The sequence below is a fragment of the Halichoerus grypus genome, chromosome 3 (assembly GCF_964656455.1).
Source record: "Halichoerus grypus chromosome 3, mHalGry1.hap1.1, whole genome shotgun sequence".
NCBI classification, from domain to species: Eukaryota; Metazoa; Chordata; class Mammalia; order Carnivora; family Phocidae; genus Halichoerus; species Halichoerus grypus.
Genome location: NC_135714.1, coordinates 919,844 through 945,676, shown reverse-complemented (window position 1 = coordinate 945,676; position 25,833 = coordinate 919,844). Strand labels below are relative to the sequence as shown.

General features: G+C 51.9%; 1 protein-coding gene across 4 annotated transcripts; it reads left to right on the top strand.

Annotated features, from left to right (window-relative positions):
• Nucleotides 1-500: 500 nt before the first annotated feature.
• Nucleotides 501-25,444, top strand: SLBP (stem-loop histone mRNA binding protein). Of its 4 annotated transcripts, none has more exons than XM_036070177.2 (8): nt 501-670; nt 787-903; nt 4,651-4,755; nt 7,265-7,324; nt 7,618-7,755; nt 8,410-8,559; nt 10,092-10,173; nt 25,299-25,444. In XM_036070177.2, exons 1-8 carry the CDS (start codon nt 612-614, stop codon nt 25,320-25,322), a joined length of 735 nt encoding a protein of 244 aa, XP_035926070.1. In that variant the 5' UTR covers nt 501-611; the 3' UTR covers nt 25,323-25,444. The 4 variants fall into 4 exon arrangements, with proteins under 4 accessions (XP_035926070.1, XP_035926071.1, XP_077924417.1 ...); XM_036070178.2 differs by lacking the exon at nt 25,299-25,444 and adding an exon at nt 14,060-14,810; XM_036070176.2 differs by lacking the exon at nt 25,299-25,444 and adding an exon at nt 13,082-14,810 and having other exon boundaries at nt 504-670.
• Nucleotides 25,445-25,833: the final 389 nt, after the last annotated feature.

Below are 25,833 nucleotides of genomic sequence, written 5' to 3'. Positions count from 1 at the left end.
GCCCTGCCCGACGCACCCCCGCGGCCTCGCCTTCCGGGTTCCAGTTTCCCGCCTGCGCAGAGGTCGCCCCCGCGGGGCCGACCAATCAGAGGCCGTCTCGCCGGCCGACCAACCAGAGGCGCGTCCTCTCCCGGGTCTTGGCCCCTCCGAGCGCCTGCGTCGCGCGCGCGTCCGAATCTCCCGCCAAAGCCCCTCCCCCCGCCCTGCCCGCCGAGGCGCCGCAGCCCCGGCCGTCCCCATGCTGGGAGGGGGGCAGCCTTTCCTCGGGCCTCTCCTCGTTCGGCCGCACGCGTCGATCCGCCGCCTCCCAGAGGCAGCGTCGGGGCTGCGGCCTCGCGTCTCCCCGCCCAGGCCCGGGCCGCCTGCGAAGCGCGCGCTGCCGCCTGGGCCCCCCCGCCGGCGTGGGCCCGATGGTCTCGCCCGCCGCGGCGCGCGCGGGAGCTCGGGGGGCGGGGCCGGCGGCGCATAAAGGCGGTTGGGGGGGGGCGCGCGCGCAGAGCCTGTCAGCGTCGGCGCGGGAGAGGACGCTGCTGCCGCAGCCGCCGCCGGTCCCGGACCCCCGCCCGAGGACCCCCGCCCGAGGACCCCCGCCCGCCGCCGCCGCGCTCGCCATGGCCTGCCGGCCGCGAAGCCCCTCTGGCTACGGGAGCCGCCGCGACGGCGACGCCAGGTGAGGCGGGCCGCGCGCCCCGGGGCGTTCCGGGCGGGCCGGGGTGGGGGTCCGCGGGCGGGCGCTCCGGGGGCCTCGCGGCTCGCCTCCCCTCTGACGCCGCTTGTCGTCGGCAGCCCGCCGCCCCCGACGAGATGGAGCCTCGGACGGAAGCGCAGAGCCGACGGGAGGCGCAGGAAGCCCGAGGACGCCGAGGGCCCCGCGGAGCCGGCGGGCGACGGCCGACCGGACAGGTGGGCCCGGCGCGCGGCGCGAGCTTGGGGTCTGCAGGGCGCCGTCCGGCCTGTGCGGCCTGCGGGGGCACCGCGGGCTTGGGGCCCCACGTTCAGCTGGGTACGGCGCCTGGTGGGGGGGTCTTTATTCTGGCTGGTTGGGGCGCCTGGGGATCCCCTACCCGACAGGTTACGGCACCTGGGGGTCCCCCGGGCTGTGGGTTACCGCCCGACTGTTAGAGCACCTGTGGGTTACCTCCGGGCTGGCTGAGGCGCCTGGGGATCCGCTGCCCGACCGATTGAGTCGGGGCGCCCCACCTGACCGGTTAAGGTGCCTGTGGGTGCCCCAGCTGCTTGTTAAGGTACCTAGGGTTACTACCCGAGTTGTTGAGTCTTCTGGGGAGGGGGCTTCGTCCTGGTTGGTCAAGGTGCCCTGGTCGTCTCTACCCGACAGGGTAAGGCGCCCAGGGGTCCTCGCCGATTGGTTAAGGCTGTTGGGGGTCATCATCTGACTGGTCAAAGAGGCTGAGGGTCACCACCTACTGGTTAAGCTGCCTGGGGGTCCCCTACCTGGCTGGTCGAGGCACCGGGGGGCCTCCTACCTGGCTGGTGAAGGTGCCTGGGGGGGTCCCCCACCCATCTGTTAAGGCACCTGTGGGTTACCACCCAGCTGGTTGAGGCACCGTGGGAGCCCTACGTGACTAGGTAAGGTATCCGCGGGTCCCCGCCCGGCTGGTTCAGGTGCCTGTGGGCCCCCGCCCTACTGTTTATGGTAGCTGTGGGTTGCCCCCTGACCGTTTGTGGTGTCTGTGCTCCGCATCAGTTGACTAATTAAGGTGTTTGTGGGTCACAACACTTGGTTAGTCGTGGCGCCTGAAGGTCACTGTAGCTGACTTGTTAAGGCACCTGTGCCTCAAACGCTTGACTAATTAACGGTGCTCGTATCTTTGAACACTGGACTGTTAAGGCACCAACGTGTGCCAACGTGACTAAGGTAGCTGAGGATCCCACGAGAGCCTCTGGTGACAGGTGTCCGCAGAAACTGGCCTCGGTCTCTGGGAGCCTACTCTGTTTTAGGGACGGTGTGGGAGGCTCCCGTGAACTCCTCAGGATGTCCCAGCACAGCTAGTTAGGTTGTGCCTCAGAGGAATCCTCTTAGAGAAGTGTCCCGCCACGGTCAAAAAAGGTGTCTGAACGCCAGAATGCAAATGAGGGTGTAAGTTGCAGATTCCTCTTTTCATCCGGGTGCTGCGGGTGCCCCGTGAGGAGCCTTTCCTGTGGTCTTCACGCCGGCAGTTTCCAGGTGGGGTCGTGTGCTCCCTGTGCCTGTACTCTGACGGGGGTGGCTCAGCTAGTCAGGGTATTTCAGAGGGACAGGAGAGGCTGAGAAAACCAGGGGACGGTGGGGAAGGCCAGTGTGTTCTTCAGAGGCCACAGTCAGGGAGACCTCTGTTGGCGACCTTTGTGTGGACAGGGGGTGACAGGGATGTGGTCGCTCTGATGGCCTACGTGCCCTTAGCTGGGGATGTGTTTGGCCTGTCTGAAGCCTGATAGCGGAGGACAAGGGGGGCGTTCAGGTGGAAGGGGAGGTGGGGAGGAATGTGTGGTGCACGTTAGACTTTTTAAGGCCGTTCTTGTACTTGTGGATGGGTTGAGGGGGATTCAGAGAGGAGTCTAGGATGACTCACGTGTTTCACTCTGAACACCTTTGTTCCTTGGGGAACCATTTGCTAAGATGGAGAGGTGGGGGTAGAGCAGACCTGGCATGGGGAAGGAGGCAGTAATTAATGAGGCCTGAGTGTGGATGCGGAGGCTGCCCACGTTCTGCACGATGTGGCCTCGCTGCATATAGTTAATTTTAAAGATCTGGGGCTAGAAGAGATACTCGGGAAGAGACGCTGAGTATGGGAGAGCGCCTGGACAGTGTTAGAGCTGGATGTGAAGAGAAGCGATGAAACACCGCGGAGATCAAGGTCTGAGTCCCCCTGTGGTCTCCTGTTTAGCTGAGAAGAAAACGTTAAATCCTTATATTGCCTTAAAAGTGCTTTGTATCCCCATGGGTACTCCTCTAGCTCAGCAGTTAGCCCCTTGGGCCTCCTTACTCATCTAACGTGGCAGAAAGGCCTTGGCTCCTGCTCTTGGCGCTGTGGCTGCTGCTCGTCTCCCCAGTCGCTGTGGTGATGCGCGGGGGTGCATACAGGTGCCTGCAGTAGAGCCAGGTGCGTTTCCATCACGGGGTGTGGGACGTGGTTCCTGTGCAGGCACTTAGCTCGTTGTGCAAGGTACGCTTTGTTTTCCATTCGAGCACTTTCCCTAAATGTACTTTTGTCCTAAGATAGGATAGGTTGGTGAATACGACTTGCTTAATCTAAAAAGTTGGCTTTAGTTCTACGAAAGGTATTTTCCATTATTCTACCAAAATACGTGATGTAGTGGAAGGTCGTTTGTAAGCTCCTTTTAAGAGTTCAGCAGTCTCATGGCCCAGGCCTTAGCCTCTTGGCCCGCGAGTGATGACATTGAGGTCCAGCTCTGGACAGCCTTCCGTTTGGTTCCTCTCTGTATCTGGGATACAGTTAACAGAGTCATACTAACTTTTGGTTCGTTAAGTTGACTTCAGACCTTGCCAATCATTTTTAGATTCTGGAAATTTAGTTTTAGAAATCTAATTTTAGTTTTTTGGGTGAGGTAGCTATAAGAGAAGAACTATGGTAATTGCACACAGGGATCATTCATTTGTTATTGCAGTTGCCTTTTCAAAGCGTGCCGTGTGGTTTGCAGCTAGGGTGCATCCGGTCGCCTAGAGTGGCAAATGAAGTTGTGTCTAGCTTTGATGCATCAGCGGTGACCAGTAGAAAATTGAGGAGGAAAAATAAAACTCCATTTATATCTAATCTACAAATAATAGACATACCAACAATTCTGACTGCAAGAATTCTTGGCATTAAGCCTTTTTCAAATTGCCTTTTTTTTTTTTTGAGATTTTATTTGTTTGAGAGAGAGAGCGAGAACATGAGCGGAGGGGAGATGCAGAGGCAGAGGGAGAAGCCGGCTCCCCGAGGAGCAAGGAGCCCGATGCAGGACTTGATCCCAGGACTCTGGGATCATGACCTGAGCCGAAGGCAGATGCTTAACCGACTGAGCCACCCAGGTGTCCCTTGACGAAAGGTTTCCTTGATCTCTGGATTGAACTGGGCTTCTAGTTTACACTTAGCCCAACTCTAAGGGGTGCTGTTACCAGTACACTAAGTTCTAATGTAGCAGGGACTCCCACGTATATTCCTATTTCTCTATTTTAGTTAGGTGATATATTCTGAATAGTTAATTACGTGCATTTAAAAGTGAACAGTAGCCACCATTTATTAAGTACCTTTTATGTGCTGGTCACTTTGCTTAGTATGAAGTGTTATTTAATTCTTTTTTAAAATACTGAAAAATAGTCTCTTATTTTGTAAATAAAAGACCAAGTTGTATTAGGCACCATTGTCTGCTGAAGATGGCTTGTTGACTTGGCCTTCCCCCCAGTGGACTGTTTCCTCATGATCCAGCCAACACGGGCACATGGTGGGTGCTTACAAGCTCGACAGATGAAGCCCAGAGAGGCTTGAAGTGAATTGCCCAAACTCAGGGAGCGAGTAAGCGCTGGAGCGTAGAGTATCCTGGAGCCCATGGCACTCTGCAAGCAACATCTGAGCATCTCCTGGTGTGCTGCTTGGAAGGACACTGAATGTAGGTGCCGTGGTTCAAATGCACGTTTTTGTTGTATTGCAGTTTTACCACTCCTGAAGGCCCGAAGCCCCATTCTAGATGTTCAGACTGGGCAAGTGCAGTTGAAGAGGATGAAATGAGGACCAGAGTTAACAAAGAAATTGCAAGGTATACATCCCAGACCCTTGTGAAGCATTATCCTTGGTGTTTCTTATCATATGTTAGCTTTGAGGTATGTGTTAGAAGGATGATTCTTCAGAGTCTGGTCCCCATCCCAGCAGCATTAGCAGGGCCTGAGCACTTGTTAGAAATGCCCATTCTCAGGCCCCACCCCAGGCCTCCTGAATGGGAAACTCGGGGTGGGGTCCAGCCATGTCTTAAAGAAGCCGTCCAGATGAGCCTGCTCACGGAAGGTTCAGGGCTACTGTCTTAGTGGCCATCCATCCACCATGGCAGTAGGTGGGAAGATGGTACTACCATGATGTGCTCTAACCTACCACATTGGGTTCTGCCACCCCAGCAGACTGTGTGGCTCTCTCTTTAGATGGGGAGCGCACTCTTGTCTGACACCTGGTTCAGGTAACAGCTCGGGAGTGGGAGAGCACAGGGGGGTCCCCAACGTGGGGCTTGTTAACCCCTTGCAGCTGTACCCAGAATTGTTGTGTATATCCAAGTTCTCCCAAACTCTAAGCCACTGCCTCGACTCATTACGGTTCAAATGATGCATTCTTAAGCCCTGCTTCTCTCTCTTGATTACATTCTCTCTGGTATTTTTGGGTTTTCCTTCCCTTTGAAATATTCCATCCAACCCAGCTGATTGAGCTTTGAGTTAAAATGCTGTGGCTCATAATCAGTTGGAGTATGTTGAACCGAGTCCATTGGTTCTTAATTCTTATGAGAAAATGTGTCCTCTCAGCAGGGAAGCAGGGCCAGATTGCCTGTTTCACCTCTGTAGTGGTTGGTGGTATTTATAGCTGCCTCCTTAGGAAAAGCACAGGCGCACGTGGGGGTTAGTTAGGACCACTCAAAGGGCTGCTTTAATTTATTTTAGGCATCAAAATATATGTGTGTGGGTGGGCGGTGTGCCTGGTTAGAAAAGTGAACTGGAAGTTCACAGACGTGGGCTCCTCCAGTGTTTTGAATTCATTGTTTTATTCATATGGACGTCAGTTTTCCCAGCTGTAGAGCTAGGATGTTTGATTTGGTCTGTGTAGTTTCTGTGTTCCGCTCCCAAGGCTTATAACAGCTCTTCTCACATACCTATGTGTTCTGACCTTTGCCAGGGACTATCTGCAGATCTTGTGCTATGTATGGAGACCCCTTTCTGTCTTTTTTTTTTTTTTTAAAGATTTTATTTATTCATTTGAGACACAGAGATACAGAGAGAGAGAGAGCGCGACAGCATGAGCAGGGAGAGAGGCAGAGGGAGAGGGAGAAGGAGGCTCCCCGCTGAGCAGGGAGCCCAATGCGGGGCTCCATCCCAGGACGCCGGGACTGTGACCTGAGCCGAAGGCAGACGCTTAACCATCTGAGCCACCCAGGCGCCCCGACCCCTCTCTGTCTTGACCCTCCTTTGATGGATCCCGCTTTATTCCTCAGTTGTCCCACAGGTCTGTCTCCGAAAAGTGTTCTTTGCAAAACAGTCCTGCTCTTTTTTGGGCCACTCTGCCGATCACACCCTTCCTGATGGAAAGCTGCTGCTTTAGTAAGACCCAGGTGGTTTGACCTGCTGCTGATGGTAGTCTGCCTTTTTACCAGAATTTAGTTCACTGTACTTCAAGGAGCATAATACACACTACACACCAGCTGTCTGAAAATTGGAAAATGGGTTTTAGCCATACTAGAAGCCAGTCTTTTTCAAATGGAGTCCCTGAGAGAATGAAGCCCTACAGAAAGGGATATTGAGGGCCTGCTTTCTCAGTTTGCATAGGCTGGTATAGAATCGGTGCTTTTCTAGATACACAGGAAACAAACTCATTCATTACTTCCTGGTGTCCAAACTCCTTGGTGCCTCAGCAGACTTGGGGCCTGGCACTTTTGGAAGGAGACACAGTAATATATGACATGTTTTAGACACATGAACTTTTAGCTTGAGATGGATTCATGGTTTCAGTGTTAGATCGAGCTACACTCCTTTGGCTGATGTACCTTGGCAAAGCGGGGTTTTGGTAGTTGCTGTGATGGAAATCAATGAGGAACAAGACTGGGGACTGGTGTTTAGTCTCTCTGCAAGATTGGAGAAAGCGAGCACAACCCAGTAGGCACGCACGTAAGTAATTGTGGTATTAGAAACAAAAACTGTTTATCTCGACTTCACGTTTTTTTTTTTTTTCCGAAAGTGGATCTCACTACTTAACCTGCTGCTGTTAGGGGCTTTTTTTGGCTTAGAGAATTTCCATTACATGTGGTGGTACCTAGGGTCATTGAGGTGTTTGTTTACTCACAGGGCCTGGCTGCTCCGAGCACTTTGTACGAGCGTGGCCTGTAACACCTTCTAATGAGAGAAGGTGACTGAGGGAGACTGAAAATAAACGGAACCACTGTGCTGTTGCCCTGATTCACTCACCAGACCACACTGCTCAGGGAGAAGGCCTGACCTCTGGGGGCTGTCTTAAAAGCATTGTCTTCAGTTAATTTCTATACCTTTCTAAAACAGCAATGTTTATTTTGCTCTCAGATATAAAAGAAAACTCCTCATAAATGACTTTGGGAGAGAGAGAAAATCCTCCTCAGGAAGGTAAGTGCCATATAAATGTTTCTTCTCTAATTTGATAGGCCTGTCACCCGCTAGTGGGAAGAATTGTGCATGGGATGCTGGTTTCTCAGCGGCTTGTGCTGCCTGGTCCTTTCCTCCCTGCTTTGGAATTTGTACCTTTTATGTACTACATTCCCATGGAGAGAGTTCTGGACTGTTCTGGGATTAACATGGTTTGGAATCCAGAGGACAGATGTTCTTTCATCATTGTGTTTCAGCATTTTCTTACGTAGCGGTCTTAACCTTGAGGCTCATTCTGTCCATCTCATCTTCAGTTCTGACTCCAAGGAGGCGGGGTCCACGGTGCCAGCTGACCTAGAGACAGATGAGAGCGTCCTGATGAGAAGGCAGAAGCAGATCAACTACGGGAAGAACACCATCGCCTACGACCGCTATATTAAAGAAGTCCCGAGGTAGTCTTGTCTCACTGGCGCATCCTGATGGAGTTGTGGGGCACTGCAGTCTAGACTCTAGTCTGCTTTCATGGTGCCTCTGACTCTGGGCGTACTTCACGCTCTCTGAGGACCATTGAACCACTTTGAGGCACTTATGTTAATGACGAGGAAGGGATGGGTGACTGAAAACCCAGGGACACGAAAATAAGAAACTTAACGTGTTATAGTTCAGGGTGTTAGTTAACACTTCAGGTCCCAGGACTCCTGCGCTCTCAGAAATATAAAGCTATTAACGTGTGTGATGGGGGAAGAGTAAAGTTCAGGTGACAGGTTGTAAAGATGGTGTTGGAGAAAAACATGAACCTTGCCCCCTCTTGTCCCAGCAGCATGCTCTTCCTAGCCTGCTCCTCACAGGGTTGCAAAGAAAGCTTAGAGAGGGCATCCATTTCTCGGTAGGACTGGGGTTCAGATGTGCGTTTCTGGAGCACAGATAGTAAAGGGGTAGTAGAGTCAAAGGGGTGGTGCTTTTTCATATGTTACTTTTGCTCATTTTATAGAGTCTCAGTTGACCTATGATGTTTTGATAACTCTAGTCTCAGAGTTTGGTTAATCTTCAAGCGGATGTATAGATGCGGGTGGTATGTATCAGGACAGCCTCCCTCTTTCCTGTAGACACCTTAGACAACCCGGCGTCCACCCCAAGACCCCCAACAAATTCAAGAAGTATAGTCGACGATCGTGGGACCAGCAGATCAAGCTCTGGAAGGTGGCTCTGCATTTTTGGGATCCTCCAGCTGAAGAAGGATGTGATTTGCAAGAAATGTATGTCTTCATTGCATTCTTGTCCTGTTTCTGCGATTTGTGCAGTGACTGAAATCACTTGATCATTTATGTGCAGGTTATCATGGTATTAATTCCCCCTGGAGTTCTGAGAGAGCAGAGTAGCCTGTGGCCACAGCTTCATGTCTGTTTTCCCTGTGCGCGAGTGCATAAAGTCGGATGGGTGGATTCTGGGAGGCTGGTGGAGGGAGGAATCTGCTTCCTGGATTTAATTCACTTTGTAGCTAGAGAAAATGGAGCTCAGTAAATCTAGTAATATGCAGGCTGTTGTTCTTAAGTTTTGAACAAATAATGTTCTTAAATTTTAAAATAGGGCGCCTGGGTGGCTCAGTTGGTTAAGCGACTGCCTTCGGCTCAGGTCATGATCCTGGAGTCCCGGGATCGAGTCCCGCATCGGGCTCCCTGCTCAGCAGGGAGTCTGCTTCTCCCTCTCCCGCTCCCCTGTCTTGTGCTCTCTCTCTTTCTCACTCTCTCTCTCAAATAAATAAAATCTTCAAAAAAAAATTTTTTTTAAATAAACATTCTAAAAGGTATTTGAGGAACATGTTGAACTATGAAAATAAAAGGCCTGTCTTCATTAAGGAAGCCTTTTATCTTTTCCCTGTTTTTTAATTTTTTTTTTTTTTTTTTTAAGATTTATTTGAGAGAGGGAGAGAGAGAGAGATGAGAGCATGAGCAGGGAGGAGGGGCAGAGGGAGAAACAGACTCCCTGCTGAGCGTCAGGACCTGAGCCGAAGGCAGCCCGTTCACGGACTGAGCCACCCAAGCGCCCCTCCCTGTTGGTTTTTAAACTCAAGCCCAGTTGGAAGGGCCTCAGGCCTGAGGTTTTGCCCTAGGGTTAGGACGCCCGTTGAACAGGGAGGTGGGAAGGACTGTCTTGCACTCGCCCCTTCTTTGGGCACCTCTTCTCAGCTCCTCCTTGACCTGGGTCTCTGCCTTCCTCAGAGACAGATTATTCATTCAGCAAATACTTGAGTTTCTGCTTTGTGCTGGGGAAATTTATTAGAACCTGTCATGTTTGAAATGACTTCTAACATGGCTTTATAGATTTGGCCTCACAGATGTCATCATGTCATACCGATTTTTTTCCCGCTGTGACACTATTGTCCCTTCTCTAGGAGTAGAAAATTGGAAAATTAGCAATTGCAGTGTTCATCAGCCCCCCTAATTGGGCCTATATTGACGCTTCCACTTAGAAGGGTGCTTGTGGGTGCGTAAATAGTCGCACCACAGTTGAGAATGGGCAGGTGGTGGTGTGCTCTGAGCCAGGTGGACGTTTCTCCTTGCCATCACTGTGGCCAGCATTACCTGTGTGGGGCAGGGAGATGGGGGAAGATGGGGGGGATTCACTGGAAACTGTCCCGATGGCTTCAGGAGCAGAGGAGACGCTTGTCAGTCAGTGTTTGCTGCATGCGGCAGCGCGCTACTGATCGCGCTCGTATTGAGTGAACAGGCTTGGAGCACCTCCCTGCTTGAAGTGGTGGCTGATGCACGTGTTTGCTTTCACCTCGCAGACATCCTGTGGACCTCGGGGAGATGGAGACTGAGTCTGCAGAAAGCAGCTCCGAGTCCCAGACAAGCTCTCAGGATAACTTCGTAAGTGCCTTTTCTTGGTTCCGTCTCTCGCCGCGGCTGTCGGGTTAGTTGCTGACTGCATCTGCCCCTCGATGAGCTGACGTGGAAGCCGAAGTTCGGTTTTGGTGCTTATGAAGAAGGGGTTCCTTTATCCCTTCTCTGACGTCATTGAAATGTAGACTTGATGGCGTTCCTAGGTAGTGGCCTTAATTGAGGTTTTTGGTTCAATCCACCTAATAAGTTCTACCATTTTCATTTTAAAAGTGAAAGGCCTTTTTTCCTCTGATTCCAGTGTCTGTGTAGGCCTCGTCCCTGGCATTAATTTTAGGCTGTATACAGTTTTTGGGGGTGATTTGCTAGTACAAGATCATTTGCTAATTACTACTATATAAAGGTATGCTTTGGGCCTAAGGGTTTCCCCCACATTTGCCGATTTTTAAAAATTACATGGTTTTTGAGGGGAAAAAAAACTATAAAGATTAAAAACGATATATAAAATTACCTCATCTAATCCTGTAGTTGTTGGTTGGGTGCATGTTCCTTCAGACTTTTCTGCATGTGTACAAGCAAATCTATGTGAGCAGTTTATAATAAAAGCTCTTTATTACTTTTATAAAGGAGACCACCTTGATATTTGTGTATGGAAATACTTAACATATTAAGTGAAAAAAAAAACAGATTGAAACTAGAAAAAAGCAAACGTTCGTTGTGAAGTATTTCTGTTTTATGTGGGATCATCCTGTACCGTGTTTGGACAGTGGGGAAGCCTATAAAATAAAGGTGCATAGCTGCCTTTTTCTTTCTCTCTCTCTCTCTCTCTCTCTCTTTTTTTTTTTTTTTTTTTTGCCTTCCATCTGTGTCCCCCCACTGTGGCAAGCCTGGCATGTGTCCTTCTGGTCTTGTGGCCCATCGCGTACCTCACACTCTCTGTGACCCACGTATGTGACTGTGAGGTCAGGAGTAACACAGATGTCCAACCGTAGAGCAATAGCAGAGTTGTGTCACAAGGAATAGAGCTATTACAGGTTGTTTCTGAAGACTGATGACGTGGGAAAGTTGTAGAGATAAATAAAAGCAGGATATTTAATGATGGAATGATGCCAGTTTTGTGGCTGTTGACGTGTATGTAGGACTAAAAGGAACCCATGAACATCTCAACTGGTGGCCTCCGTAGTTTGGATCAAAAGTAACCCTTGTCCCAGCTCAAGAAACAGATTCTGAACATACCACCTGCAGAATCAGAAGTTAGAGGGAGATGCTCAGGCCCAGGGGGCAAGGGGAGGGGAGCCAGACCATGAAGATTAGAGGGCAGGGGTCCTGGGGGGAGTCCTGGCAGGTCCAAGAAGAGGTGGTTCAGAGATGGCTGGATGTGCTGAAGGGAAGAGAAGCCCGGGCCTAAGCACTTTATTTAGTACTACGAACACCCAGGTGACTGTGTCCCTCAACCACCCCCCTCGCTGCTGCACACAGCCATTACGTCATTGTGCTCCAGAAGTGTCATCCTGACAGAACAGCGCTCCTGGCTAGTCAGCTGTCCATGTTCAGGCCTCCTGGCTGCCCTAAGAACGGTCTTTTTTTCTTTTTTGATCCACAGTTTAATCAAGGATTACTTGTCTAAATTGCCATTTCTTACATTTTCTTAACTTAGAATAGTCTTCCTGCCTTTTTCCTCCCATGACAGTGACTTTTTGGGAACACTTCAGGCTAGTTTTTGTAATGCAGAGTTCCTCATTTGGGAGTTCTCCTACTGTTTCTTTAAGAACTAGATTCAGATTGAACACTTCAGGCAAGAATGTGACCATGGCGGGGGGTGTATGTCCCTTTGTCCCATTATTGGGGATGTTAAATTTATAATATGCTTCAAGTGGTATCAACCAGATTTCTTCATTGTAAAAGTAACTTTGTTTTCTCTTTTTTTTAAAGATTTTATTTATTTACTTGAGAGAGAGCACAAGCAGGGGGAGTTACAGAGGTAGAGGGAGAAGCAGGCTTCCCGCCGAGCAGGGAGCCCGGTGTGGGACCTGATCCCAGGACCCTGGGATCATGACCTGAGCCGAAGGCAGACACTTAACGACTGAGCCACCCAGGCGCCCCTAAAAATCACTTTTTTAACGTTCATTTAAAACTTCGGTTTTAGTTGGTGTAAACATTGAGCTTCACTGGGTTTAAATGCCCTAAATAATAAACTCTTAACATTTGATTGTGTGACCTTGTAATTAAATTTTTTTAATGAAAAAGCAAAACCTGTTTAGTAAGGCAATTCAGAAATACACTAAATTAAACACTGGTGTCTCCGGCCCTGAGAGCACTATTGAGTTTTGTCCCGTCTTCCAGTGTTTTTGTGCTCACAGGTGTACGTGGCTGTGCACACCTGAGCTTTTTGTTCCGTGTAGCACACACGATTCCTTTGGTAGTGTAGTTACTGGGAATTGTAAGTGAGTGCATAGACCTTGACAGACGCTCTGTCACTTGATTCCCAAAAGCTGTGCCGTGCAGGATGGGCTTGGGAGGGGGCTGTCCTCTGCCTGAGTGCAGAGCAGCTAAGCCAGAGCCTCCTCGGCAGGTGAGCACGTGCTCAGTGGTTGGTGGGATTCTGCTCCACCAGTCACGATGCAGCCCTTAGGGTCAAAGGGCTGGGGCTCAGACGCCGTAAAGGGTCTGTTAGTTTCTAATGGGTTGGTTGGTGGGTAGGGATTTGACATACCCACGGAGAGGAAAGATTGATGTTATCCGTGAATTTTAATTAGGTAATGGTTTTGAATTCTCTCAGGAGCATTCCAGCACGCATAGACCTTCGCTGGTACTGCTCCGTCTTAGTCCTGTGGCGCTGTGGGCAAAGGAGGCGGCGGTCGCCCCTGGTAGGGGTGTGGTGCGCGGCCTTGTGCGTCGTGTCTTGGGAGCTAGCCCTGACTGTGCTCCTGTCTTCTAGGACGTGTACTCTGGCACACCCACTAAAGTCAGGCACGTGGACTGCCGAGTGGAGGACGAGTTTGATTTGGAAGCTTGTTTAACTGAGCCCTTGAAAGATTTCTCAGCCATGAGCTAACTGATGCCACCTGGAGGCCACTGGGAGCAAGAGTTGCCTCCACCTGGCAGGTTGGGGGCTGGCCGAGCATGTGTCCTGTGTTGGTAACCGGATGGTTTCTGTTCCTAGTTCATTATCTCATTATCTCATGGTGAATTGTTATTCTTGCCTTATTTTCTTAAGAAACGTTAATTTTATGTATAGTGAATGTATTTTGCATGTTTTAAATTGTAAATGAAACTAAATCCAAGGAAAATTGAACTTGACGCAGTCTTGAAAACTTAATTGCTTAATCTCTACCATCCTCCAAGTTAACCTGACAAGCATATTTTAACTGATTTTCCGCCAGTATGTTAGATGTTACGTTGTTACTTGTCAGACGGCTGGTTTGGGGTTAGTCACACACTCATGGGGCCAGTTACGCATCGGCTTTCTTTACTGGTATCTGAGTATTCTCATAATGGGATAATTTTAGTATCTTTACGGAAACTTAATTTTGGGCCTTTTGTCAGTATGTCAAGGTGTGTTTTTTTTCCCTCCTACAGAGCACTGAATAGTTGAAGGTAGTAAATTGAGCTGTTAAGGGATTTTATGTAAGTTATACAGTCTTAATTTGGTACTTGTAAATAGCGCTAGGTAGGCCTTCTACCTGTAATACTCCAAGAGTTAAGGCAGCAGAGGGGTTTAGAAAGAACATTTTTTTACAGTCAGTTAATTTACCATGTAAAATTGCTGTAAATGATAATGTGTACAGATTTTCTGTTCAAATATTCAATTGTAAACTTCTTGTTAAGACTGTTATGTTTCTATTGCTTTTGTATGGAATGATATTACAAAAATAAAAAAGAACCTTCTTACCTGATTTATTACGTTGCCAAATAGGCTACCTGCTGAGATAATTCCTGCGTTTGAAGGACCTAAGTATCTGTCCTTACCGAGTGGCACTGGGGAGGACAGCGCACGGTGGTGAAGGAAGCATGGCCCTGGCTCATTGAACTCTGCCCAGTGAGGACCTTATTTCATAGGTTTGGAGCTCTGATGGCGGATCTTGGTCGGACCAGAGTCACATCTGGATCTCCTGTGACTGCAGAGCCTGGCCACATTCGGCGTGTGTCCAGCAGACTTAACGGGGTTTGATGCTCATTCAGCAGCTGGGGTGAGTGGCAGGGCCTTTCCCTGTTTCCTGAGACAGACCAGGGCTGTGCAGTCTGCCTTGGAGCAGAGTGAGCATCGGACCTGGGTTTCGAGGGGCAGCCCTGACCACCTCGTGTCTTCTGTAGTTACGCACTTGAACCCTGGAAACTTGGCCTACAGACATGGCCACTAGGCCACGGCCACGTGCCCTAAGAATGGTCCCTCAGACATGATGCTGATGTTATCTCAAGCAAAGGATGGGTTTTGTCAGCTTTGTTCACGGTCTTTCAAAAGGAGCCCTTCCTGGGGCGCCTGGGTGGCTCAGTTGTTAAGCGTCTGCCTTCGGCTCAGGTTATGATCCTGGGGTCCTGGGATGGAGTCCCCATGTCAGGCTCCCTGCTCCGCGGGAAGCCTGCATCTCCCTCTCCCACTCCCCCTGCTTATGTTCCTGCTCTCGCTATCTCTCTCTGTCAAATAAATAAAAATCCTAAAAAACAAAGCGGAGCCTTTCCTTGTTCACTTTGTTCAGCCCATACTGTGTCAGGCGCAGTTCTATTGGTATTGGAGACCTGCAGGAGACAGGGTGCTCCAAAATCTGCACTCACACTCTACTGGGGACAGAAGACTGTAAGTACAGTGTCAGGTTAAGGGGTAAGAGCAGAGATGGGCAGGGGCCTTGGGGAGGATTGGGAGGTGGGAAGTTGTCATTTTTTATAGGCTGGTTGAAAGATGCCTGATGAGGTGGCATTTGGACAGACATGGTCTCAGGGAGGACCATCTGCCTCAGAAGGCAGCAAGTGCAAAGGCCCTGGAGTAGGAGTTTGGTGTATAGACTGCCAGCAATATCCTCACGTGGGAGAGACTTTGTAGCTGGGCAGGAGCTTGAGGAGTAAAGTGCGGGCGGGTGCCCTGGGGCTTTGAGGAGACCAGGGGAGGGGAGGAAGGTGGGAAGGTGTGCAGATATTAGGAGCTGGCGCAGAATGGGTCCTGGCCATGTGGCGACGGAGTTGAGCAGCACTGTTACGTGTGGGGTGGAGGTGGAGAAGGATGGACTGGACGGGCTGGGCAGAGTTCCAGGCAGCACCACAGGTGTCCGCTTCCTGCCGAAGCCCCGGCTGTAAGGCCCGAGCAGAGCGGGAGCCGAAGGAGTGGCCCTCGCTGGTCTCCGGGGCCCTCAGCCTTCCTGGGGACACGCAGGGCTCTCGTTTAGACACGGTGTCCTAGCAAAGGTCAGCCCCCGGGATGACCAGGAAGGTGTCCTCTGTGTGAGGCTGTGGCTGGGAAATGCTGGTTCAGACCCTAGAAAGTCGGGAGTGGCTTCCAGGCTCCACGAAACTCCAGAGCCGTCCCCCAGTGGAAGCTCAAGCCAGAGGGGCTGCTTCTGAGGAGACCTGTGCTGGTGGCTTCTGTTTAAGGAATCGAAACCCAAGAAGTTTCACAGGAGGCTCGGAAAGCTTTGGAGAGAATTACGTCGTCAGAAACCCTGCTGGTTCGTGCTGAAAGGGGCCCTGGACCCTCCCAGTTCAGCTGGCAGGACCCACGGGAAGGAAGCTGCTCGGCTGCATGGCTGCAAACCGGCCTGCCTTCCCCGCCCCCTTGGAGGGTGGGGGCAGAGGGAGGGAGACTCAAGCAGGCCCCACGCTCAGTGCGGATCCCAACCTGGGGCTCGATGTGGGGCTCGATCTCACGACCCAGAGATCACGAGTCAGCCACTTCACCGACTGAACCACCCAGGCGCCCCAAACACAGGCTGCCTTTTGGGGAAAAGAATAATTGAGAGGGTGGACCCAGGAGCCCAGAGGCAGAGCCGGGAAGCGTGGAGTCCCCTGATGGGGCACGAGCAGGCCCAGTGGTTCCCGTGTGCCTCCACCCAGTCTGAATCGCGGTGTCTGGAGCAGTCGGCCCGGGCCTGGCCCGTTGCTGTGTGTTGTGTGCGCGAGTGCGTGTACCTGTGTGTGTGTGGGGGGGGGGTTAGCGGGGGCTGGGGACAGAGGGCAGATACGATGTCTCTAGCTCACAGGTCTTCAGGCTGAGAGGAACTCCACACCAGGAGAGCCCCTCTTGGGGAGGAGATTCTGGCCTTCGGGCTGGTGTTGGAGGAGGAGACTTGGGGGCCTTGAGGGGCTTGTCCCCAACTCATGGCCGGAGAGTGGACTGGGGTGGTCTCATACGAGGGTGAGGAGGCTGGGCTGGCTGGAGTGGGGGTGTTGTACACAGAGACTTGGGCTGAGTGCGATGGGCAGTAGGGGACGTGACATCGGATTTAGGTTCTAGAAGAATCATTCTGGCTCCTAGCTTTTGCTTCACATTTAAATTCTTGGAATGCTCTTAAGCAACAAGGAAATCAATCTTCAGACTTTAGTTTTTGCCTTTTAATGCTGTTAACATAATCTGGTATTTTCTTTTCTTTCTTTTTTTTTTTTTAAAGATTTTATTTATTTATTTGACAGAGAGATAGCGAGAGCAGGAACACAAGCAGAGGGAGTGGGAGAGGGAGAAGCAGGCTTCCCGCCGAGCAGGGAGCCCAATGCGGGGCTCAATCCCAGGACCCTGGGATCGTGACCTGAGCTGAAGGCAGACGCTTAACGACTGAGCCACCCAGGCACCCCCATAATCGGGTATTTTCTATATGAGTGTTACAAATAAGCAATAGGCTAGGATTGAGTCGTCTTTATTCTTGACTCTTGTACATCGAACCAAGAAGTGTCAGAACTAAATTAAGTTTGTCCAGCATGATTAATTCTTCACAGTTCCAGGCTGATTGCTATCTCGTTCCCATTGGTGATTCATTTTCCTATCTCCCTAGGCGTAGACGTGGTCAGCTTATCAGGGTTGTCATCCTGTGTCCCCCAACTTTTCTTCGTGTGTTGGAAAGCCATTCTTGTTTCTTGCTGGTCTATCAGCATCCTTTCCCTTTGTAGGAGGATGTCTGCGGAGACTCTCAGGTGAGTCAGCAGTCTGCAGAACCAAAAGGCTGCACTTGTGGCCGTCAGGACCCGTGTGGGTGGCTCTTGGATTAGCAGAGGTCTTTTATCCCACGCAGGCAGAGTCCCATCGTGGTGCCTGGCAGACTGTAGGTACCTTGCACGCTAACAGTTGAGCTGTCGTCTTCGAACCTGGGTTGACTGGGTGGGAGGAAGTGTGCCTTTTTGATCATCGGGCCTGCATATTTCATTTAAGGATGGTTTTAGTGTGTTTTTTCTGTGTGCGCGTGCACGGGCATGCATGTGTGCACGCGTGTGCATGTCCTCACGTGTGCATGTGTGTGCGTGTGCCCATGCGTTTTTTTTGCTTTATTGTTGCTGTTTTGTTTGCTTTCCAATGTGCAGGCTTTACTTGGACCTTACGCCACTTTGTGAAACTCACATTTCAAAGATTGACATTAAGTTTTCCAGAAAAATAATTCCCTCAGTGCAGTATAGGAAGCCAAGTCTCCCATTATTGGCACTAAGGGCTTTGATGACTTTTGTGTTCTAACAAAGGCACCAACTGTGTACGTGTCCTCGGCTCTCTGCCTGGCCTGGCGCATCAGGGGCACCGTGTGTGGGGTGTGGGATGCCGGCCTGCCACTCAGTCCCAGCTCCGTCTTCCCGCTGTGGGAGGGGGCCTTCACGTCCCCATCTCTAAGAGTGGGATAATAGTGTCTACTCCATGGGACGTCTGGGGATTCAAGGAGACAGTGAATGCCACACGAGCAGCTGTGGTTGCCGGGAGACCCACTTAATGCGTCACCACAGCCCTGCACGTCGGTTCATTCCTTCACTACCACTCAGGGCAGGGACGGTCTTCGGGCAGAAAACAGGCCTTTAGAAGCGGGAAGCCGATGACCAAGAGGCATTCTAGCCGTTTCACGGAGGCCGAGATGTGGGTGGGTGTGCCCGGGGAGGGGTCCCAGGGCTCAGGCCAGTGCATGCTACCCCCTCAAGTCAGTGCCAGGCCACGTGTGGGCCATGTCACATGTTCCCCAGTGGCCCTGAAGGTGATTTTGAGAGTGCTTTCCAGTGTTGGTGTGCACTCTGGGGAAAAGGCGGAATTTGAGTTTCCAGAGGGACTCCCTTCCAGTCTCCTTGGGCCTGTGGCTGACGCAGGCAGGTGGTGCGAGGCCATACGGGTCATCTCTTGATGCACAGCAGGTTTCCCCGAAACTTAGTGGCTCACAAGAACGACCGGATGTCCGTTACTGTGGCTTAGTTGGGTCCTCTCATTCGGGCTCTCGCAGGACTGCAGTCCAGAAGTGGGCTGGGGCTGGGGTCTCATCTGCAGGCTTGACTGGGGAAGGGTCCGTGTCCAGCCCCACTCACATGCAGTGGCCGGAGGTGGCCTCTGTTCCTCACTGGGTGGCTTCTCCATATCGCAGCTTGCGAGGAGCAGGCAGGGAGAGAGCCAGCCAGGTGGAGGTCACGGGCCTGTGTAACTTGATTTCGGGAGTGACAGCCTGTCACTTTTGTTGATTAGCAGCGAGTCACCGGCCAGCCGACACTCAAGGGGAGGGGGTCACACAGGAATATGAGACCGGGAGGGGACTGTTGGAGCCGTTTCAGAAGTCAGAGGGCCCTCATGGGCAGTTGGGCATCCACGGCCATGGGCCACAACCTAAATCTCACATGTTGTACAAAAGTTAACTTAAAATGGGCCACAGTCTTCTTAAATGTAAAGTGTAAAACTTGTAGAAAATCACTGCACTCTAGAGCTGGGCAGAGTTCTTAGTCTTGACCCCAAAGGCATGATCCATGAAAGGAAGCATTACTAAAATGGACCTCATCACAGTTAAAAGCTTTTGTTCTGTGAAGGAGCCTGTTAGGAGGATGGAGAGACAAACTGCAGACGACGAGAAAAACCTTTGTAAACCACGCACTTCACAGGACCTGTATCCAGAATATATCAAAAGTCTTAAAACTCAAAATCACTCCACCTAGAAAGTGAGTGAAGGGGGGCGCCTCATTCGGTGAAGCGTCTGCCTTCGGTCATGATCTCAGGGTCCTGGGGTTGAGCCCCAGGCCGGGCTCCGCTCTGAGCGGGGAGCCTGCTTCTCCCTCTCCCCTGCCCCCTCCCTGCTCGTTCTCTCTCTCTCAGATAAATAAATAAAACCTTTAAAAAAAGAAAGGGAGCAAGAGGGCGAGCGGAGGTTTCACTGGAGGGGCACCCGGATGGCAGAGGAGCCTGAGGAGGGGACTGTCCTCAGGGACACGCATCTGAAAACCACCTGCCGGGTGGCCGGTGGTCCTTAGTACCAACACTGAGCGCGGCTGAGCACCAGGCGCGGCCTCCTGGCTGCGCTGGCGGGAGGCTGAATGGTCTGCTGATTTCTTAAAAACTGAACACGCAGCCTCTGTAAAGCCCAGTCCTTGTGTTCCTGGACATTAATCCCAGAGGGAAAACACACATTCATACAAAAACCGGTATGTGAATGTTCATTGCGCTTGGAACCGTAGCTTCCCCAAACTGGAGACAAGCCCGACGCCTTGAGCAGGTGAACGGTGAAACCACAGCTCCTGTCAGGGCTGAGCACGGGATCCTCGCGGGGACTGTGTCACCAGGACCCGGTCGGTGTGAGAGTGTACTCTCCTTTTGCAAGACCCTTTCCTACGGGGAATGACCATTCCCGGAGACTTTTCTGAAGTACACAAGATTCGAAACCACGCACTGAAAGCATGCCACATCCTGAACATACTGGCCCAGAATGACCAACACCAAGACATGTTCTAGCAAAATTACTGGACTTTAAAGAAAAAGAAAAATCCTTTGGACATCTTAGAAAAAAGCATATTATTTATAAGGGAAAGCATTAGATTATCAGACTTCTTTTTTTAAAATTATTTTTTAAGATTTTATTTATTTGTCAGAGAGAGAGCACGAGCAGGGGGAGAAGCAGAGGGAGAAGCAGGCTCCCCGCTGAGCAGAGACCCCGGGATCATGACCTGAGCCGGAGGCAGGCGCCTAACCGACTGAGCCCCCCAGGAGCCCCAGATTATCAGAGTTCTCGACAGAAGTGCTTTACGGTAGGAGACGACGGAGTAGTAGCATGTTTAAGAGATTTGAAGAAGGAAAATGTGCACCAAGGATTTTATATGCAGAAAACTCAACTTTCAAGTATAAAGGGCACAGAGCACTGTTCCCCACTTGGGAGAACTCCGAATTCTGAGAACCTGCTCCTGGGAGCCCTTCCTGAGGAATCTTCCGGAAAATGAGCTGTGCCAGCCGACAAGATCGGGCCACAGTCTTCTTAGCCATCGTGCTGGTACACGCGCGGTGGGCTGTAGCACCAGGACACGTGGTCCGCCGGAGAGGGCCGAGCGGGCGGGGGCGTGGGCTCTGGCGGCTGCTGGGAAAGAGAGGGGTCCCTCTGCCTGCCACTCCCCCGCCTGTGCGCGCGTGCTCTGACAGATAAAACCTTAGTAACAGGCCAGGGGAGGAGGGGCAGGCACGAGGCTCGTGTTGGTAGCGATCACGTGGTGGGTACCAGCCTCACTGCTCTGGCACTGTTGGAAATCCCAGTGAGAAGTTATGGGATCTTCCAGCCTCCTCCGTGTGGGAGAAAGGAGACACACCTGCTCCCAGTGGAGAGGAGCTTCCGGAAGAGCTGTGTGGTCTGGGATCTGCCAAACTCGGCAGGTGAGCGGTTCGACTCGGAGTGGCCGGCGGACCGCGGAGTCCGGTCAGCCGCAGACAGGGGCGAGCTGTCCAGACGCGCAGCAGTGAGTCCGCAGAGAAGCCAGTCTGAGAGGCTGCGTACTGCTTGACTCCGTTCATGTGACACGGTGGGAAGTGGCCACCAGGAGCCTGCACGTGCTGTGCATGTGGGTCTCGTCCGTAAGAGACCGCGCATCTAGTCTGTGTCCCACCACATCAACAGCTGATCTAAATCTTATCTCTAGTCTATATCTAATGTAGACTTAACCCACATCCATATCTCAGCTGTGTCATCTTTACCCCCCTGCCCCCGCTCTTGCTGCTGAAAAGCTCTAGAAACAGTGACCGGTCCAGGGCAGTGACCATCCTTTGCCCCCATGCTGTGGTCTTGAAATACCGTGAGTCACCATGAGGGCCTCTTGGCAGAGTGGCTGATCCCAGGTGTGGGGATGTCGGCGATGAGCCTGGGCTTCCAGGAAAGTCTAGGAGGGTCACACCCAAGGGACTCAGCAGTGACCCGAAGAGACCGCTGCACCAGCCAAAGCCGGGACAGTTTGATCTTCAGTGGGGACAAGAAATGCAACGAATTAAAACCCATCAAAATGGTTTACATGCACAAGCTCATAACGATATTTTAGAAGAAGCAAGAGATGGGCCACTTTTGGGGGATGATGAGAGCCAGGTCTCGCTTGCGAGCTGGTGAGTGGAGGGGACGATCTGTCTCTGGCCCGACCTGAATGAGCTGTGCCATGGGGCCAGCAGGCTTGCTGACAGTACGCACTCCCTCTCTGGCCCTCCGTCTTGTTCACTGGCTGACCTCTCTCGGAGCGACGTGTTCTGGGCCCCCTGGAGACTGGTAGGCATACTTAGAGTACCCGCCAAGGCCAGGATGCACAGGGGCATGCTTCTGCCTCCTGCGGTTCTGCTAGAGAGAACGGCCCTCCTGCTCCTGCTGCGCAGGTGGGACCGCGAGTCTGTTAAAGGTCGGCTGTCGGGTGTGCAAGCACTTGGGTCTCACTACTGTGCCCTTCTGTGTGTCCCCTTGCTCTACGGACTCGGGGACTGAGGTCTGGATTTTCAGGGAAGAGCTGCAGTGGCTATGGATCGTCCTCTGCCCGGGGCCCTGTCAGTTACCCTGCGCGAACCCGGAGACGGGCTGGACTGGCCTGCTTCATCTTCCGGGCTCAAAGCGCCTTCTCAGTGTGGGGGACGCTTACCCGTCCCCCGCCCCCGCACCTCCTCACAGGGTCCCCACGTGGAGCAGTGTCCACGCCAGGATTCCAGGGGATAAATGCAGAAAGAGTGGAATGTGTGCACGTCTGTGTGTGCAGCCTGATGGGCACCAGGCATCAGGGGCTGCTCGACCTCCGCGGTGAGAGGCACCACCGGACATCCGAGCTGCCACGGGCAGGCACTCAAGAGGAGGGAGACTGCTGGGCTGGGCCGGAGGACACGGCCACCGCCTCCAGGCCGTGGGCAAGAGAGAGGACAGATGACACCTCTGTGGGTCCGAGTCACCGAAGGGGCATCAGGTACAGACACAGGCGGTGGGCGTCCGACGATTTTTAAAGGCAAGGCAGTGAGGATTTTGAAGTCAGGCTGATGGCCACCTAGCGAGCCCGGGGGCGTGTCTGGGCACATGAGCACCTCCTGGGGAGCCGTGTTTTAAACAAGCTTTGAGCTGTAATCCACATACCGTACAATTTGCTTGTTTAAGGTGCACAGTTGAGTGGCTTTTAGTGCATCACAGAACTGGGCGCTCCTCTGCAGTCTGGCCCCTGCCTCGGCCTGTGTCGCCTGCATCTCCTGTCCCTGCTGTTCAGGACACGGCAGGCCCCTGGCCTCCCCACCTGCTCGCTGTCCGCTGAATGCCGAGTTGGGTCCCACATCGGGCCTGGGCACTGGCCGACCCGTCTGGCCGCCCACACTGCTTGTTCACCAGGCACAGGGCGACCGGTAAAAGCTGTTGGGTGCAGATAAGGAGAACAGAGGTGATGGTGGTGCCCACCCCACAGGAAGGATCCAGGTGTGGAGTGGTGCACGGGCAGGGCTGGTCACCCACTCCCGGGGGGACGGCTAGCCCTAGGAAGCCTCAGATGTGTCATGGATTTAAACGTAAATGAGATCTTAGAAGATGATTTTGGGAAAAGTTTATATAATCTTTCGGATGGGGAAAGGAGACTGACCGTCCAAAGCAAGGGGAATGAACTTAAATAAAAGGAATTTTTTTTTTCTTTTTTTAGAGAGAATGAGATAGAGCATGAGAGGGGAGATGGTCAGAGGGAGAAGCAGACTCCCTGCTGAGCGGGGAGCCCGATGCAGGACTCGATCCTGGGACTTCAGGATCATGACCTGAGCCGAAGGCAGTCGCTTAACCAACTGAGCCACCCAGGCGCCCCTAAATAAAAGGAATTTTTGAGGAAGATGGCCTTGGGCCAGGCTTGGAGGGGCCACCACCCCTTTCCTTGGCCCTGCCGACTCCAGCAAACTGGCCCAGGGGAAGGCAAGCAGAGGCAGTGGGGTGATTGGAGGACCTGGAACCCTGAGCCCCGAGGCTGACCAAGAGGAGCAGGTGAAAATCGAGCTGTCGGATCTAGAACCTAACTGCGGCTACGCAGCCCTGCGTCTCAACCAGCCCTTCTTCCCAGGGCTCTGATACACATCTGTCCCTGAGGCCAGTGCCCCGTACCTCCTGTTTTTAGTTCGGTAATCATAAAGCAAACAGAAATAGAAGCCAGAAAAGAAAGCTGCATCATTTCTTTACTACGTAAATATCAAAAATGAGTGAGCTTCCAGGCTGTGGGACATCCCGGAAAAGGCAGAACCACAGAGACAGCACCAAGATGGGCGGTTGTCAGGGGTTGGGGGAGGAGGGTGAGCAGGTGGAGCACGGGGGACGTGGGGGCCGGGGAGCAACTCTGGGTGGTGCTGCGGTGGTGGGCACCTGTCCTGATGCCCATGTCCAAACCCCCAGAATGTGCACCACCAGGGGGGGCCCTGCGGCCATCTGTGGACTCTGGGTGAGGATGCTCCAGAGTTGCTCTCTTCCTCTGATGAAGGCAGGTGTCTTGGGGGCAGTATTTTGAAACTGTCAATATGCTGTTCATCCGTTATGTTTGGCATCTGTAGTCGGGTCTGGAGAAAGAAGCAACAGTGTGCGGAGAGATACATGGATATGTTACAGTACCACGTTTGTCCCTGTTCATACGGTAGGATAGTATTTGTCCTGTTCTTGGCCTGTTTCACCGAGCACAGTGCCCTCAAGTCTCATCCCTGTTCTAACGGGCCTCAGAACGTCCTTCCTTTTGAAGGCTGCGTGATATTCCACTGGACGGATGGGCGACATTTTGTTTATCCATCGACGGGCATTTGGGTTACTTCCTCCTTCGGGTTGTTGTGAATATTGCTACTATGAACAGCTTACAAATATCTCTTCAAGACCCAATCTTCCATTCTTTGGGTTTATAGACACCCAGAGGTGCACTTGCTGGGTCACACGGTAGTCTGTTTGTAGTGTTTTGAAGAAGCCCTGTACTGTTCACCATCGCTGCCTCTTCATTTTTTTTTTTTTTTTAGATTTTATTTATTTATTTGAGAGAGAGAGAATGAGAGATAGAGAGCACGAGAGGGGGGAGGGTCAGAGGGAGAAGCAGACCCCCCCACTGAGCAGGGAGCCCGATGCGGGACTCGATCCCGGGACTCCAGGATCATGACCTGAGCCGAAGGCAGTCGCTTAACCAACTGAGCCACCCAGGCGCCCTGCCTCTTCATTTTTAAAGCAGTGGTTTTTGAAGAGCAAATATTTTCAATGTTGATAAAGTTCCATTTATCAATTTTTTTAGAAACTTTATTGTTTGTGCCTTTTGTGTATTTTAAAATATATTTCTGTTACCAGCTTCTTGTTTAATTCTGTTATAGTCAGAGGATGGGCCCTGTAGGATTTCTGTCGGATTTCTGTCCTGTTAGGTGTGTTCAGTAGATGGTGACCCAGCACGCGGTCTGTCATGAAGAATGTTCCAGGTGCGCTGGAGAACGGGCTGAAACTGGTGGGGAGTGGTGCTGATGTGCGTGGCATCCCTCCTGAGTTTTCAGACCGACTCGCTCTGTAAGCCGCTCTCCACGGGCCGAGAGGAGTGTTGAAACCTCCACATATAATTGTGGGTCTGCCTGTTCCTCCCCTTAGTTCCGTTGGCTTTTTACTTCATGTGTCTCTGAGCCCTGCTCTTAGGGTCCTTGCATCTTTCTGAAGAAACAATCCTCTTCTCCTTAGAAGACGTCTTCCTTGCTGCCTGGTAACTCTCCCAGCCTTTCCCCCCCCGTGGTAAACAATTTGTTTTTCTACCTCTGTTGTTTACAGGGGGAGCAAATAAAACGTCCTTAGGGAGAAGCACAGACGAACTGTTACAGAGATGAAGAGAGTTCACCGTGGCTGATGCGTTTGTGAGGCAGGCATACTAGGCCAGCTCAGCAAAGCAGCTGATAGCAGAACTAAGTAAGGGGGGGAGCCATACGGATTTGTTTAAAAAAAAAAAAAGCACTTCTGAAAAAGCCTGCGGGAAAATAAAAGGAAACCAGTTACCTCAAGCATCTTTTTTTTTTTTTTAAAGATTTTATTTATTTATTTGAGAGATAGAATGAGATAGAGAGATCATGAGGGTCAGAGGGAGAAGCAGACTCCCCACTGAGCGGGGAGCCCGATGCGGGACTCGATCCCGGGACTCCAGGATCATGACCTGAGCCGAAGGCAGTCGCTTAACCAACTGAGCCACCCAGGCGCCCCCTCAAGCATCTTTAATGAGATGAGCAAAAGCACCCAGGTTGGGTCTCAGGGACACGGACATTCGGACAGATGGCTCTGCTCACACCCCTGGTGAAGTCCTCCGAGAAACATC

Excerpts from the sequence above, each read along its gene's own strand:
- SLBP (XM_036070176.2), top strand. The coding sequence starts at position 612 with ATGGCCTGCCGGCCGCGAAGCCCCTCTGGCTACGGGAGCCGCCGCGAC. Across the intron at positions 671-786 it reads CGCCGCGACGGCGACGCCAG|CCCGCCGCCCCCGACGAGAT; the intron begins GTGAGGCGGGCC and ends TGTCGTCGGCAG. Across the intron at positions 10,174-13,081 it reads CAAGCTCTCAGGATAACTTC|GACGTGTACTCTGGCACACC; the intron begins GTAAGTGCCTTT and ends CCTGTCTTCTAG.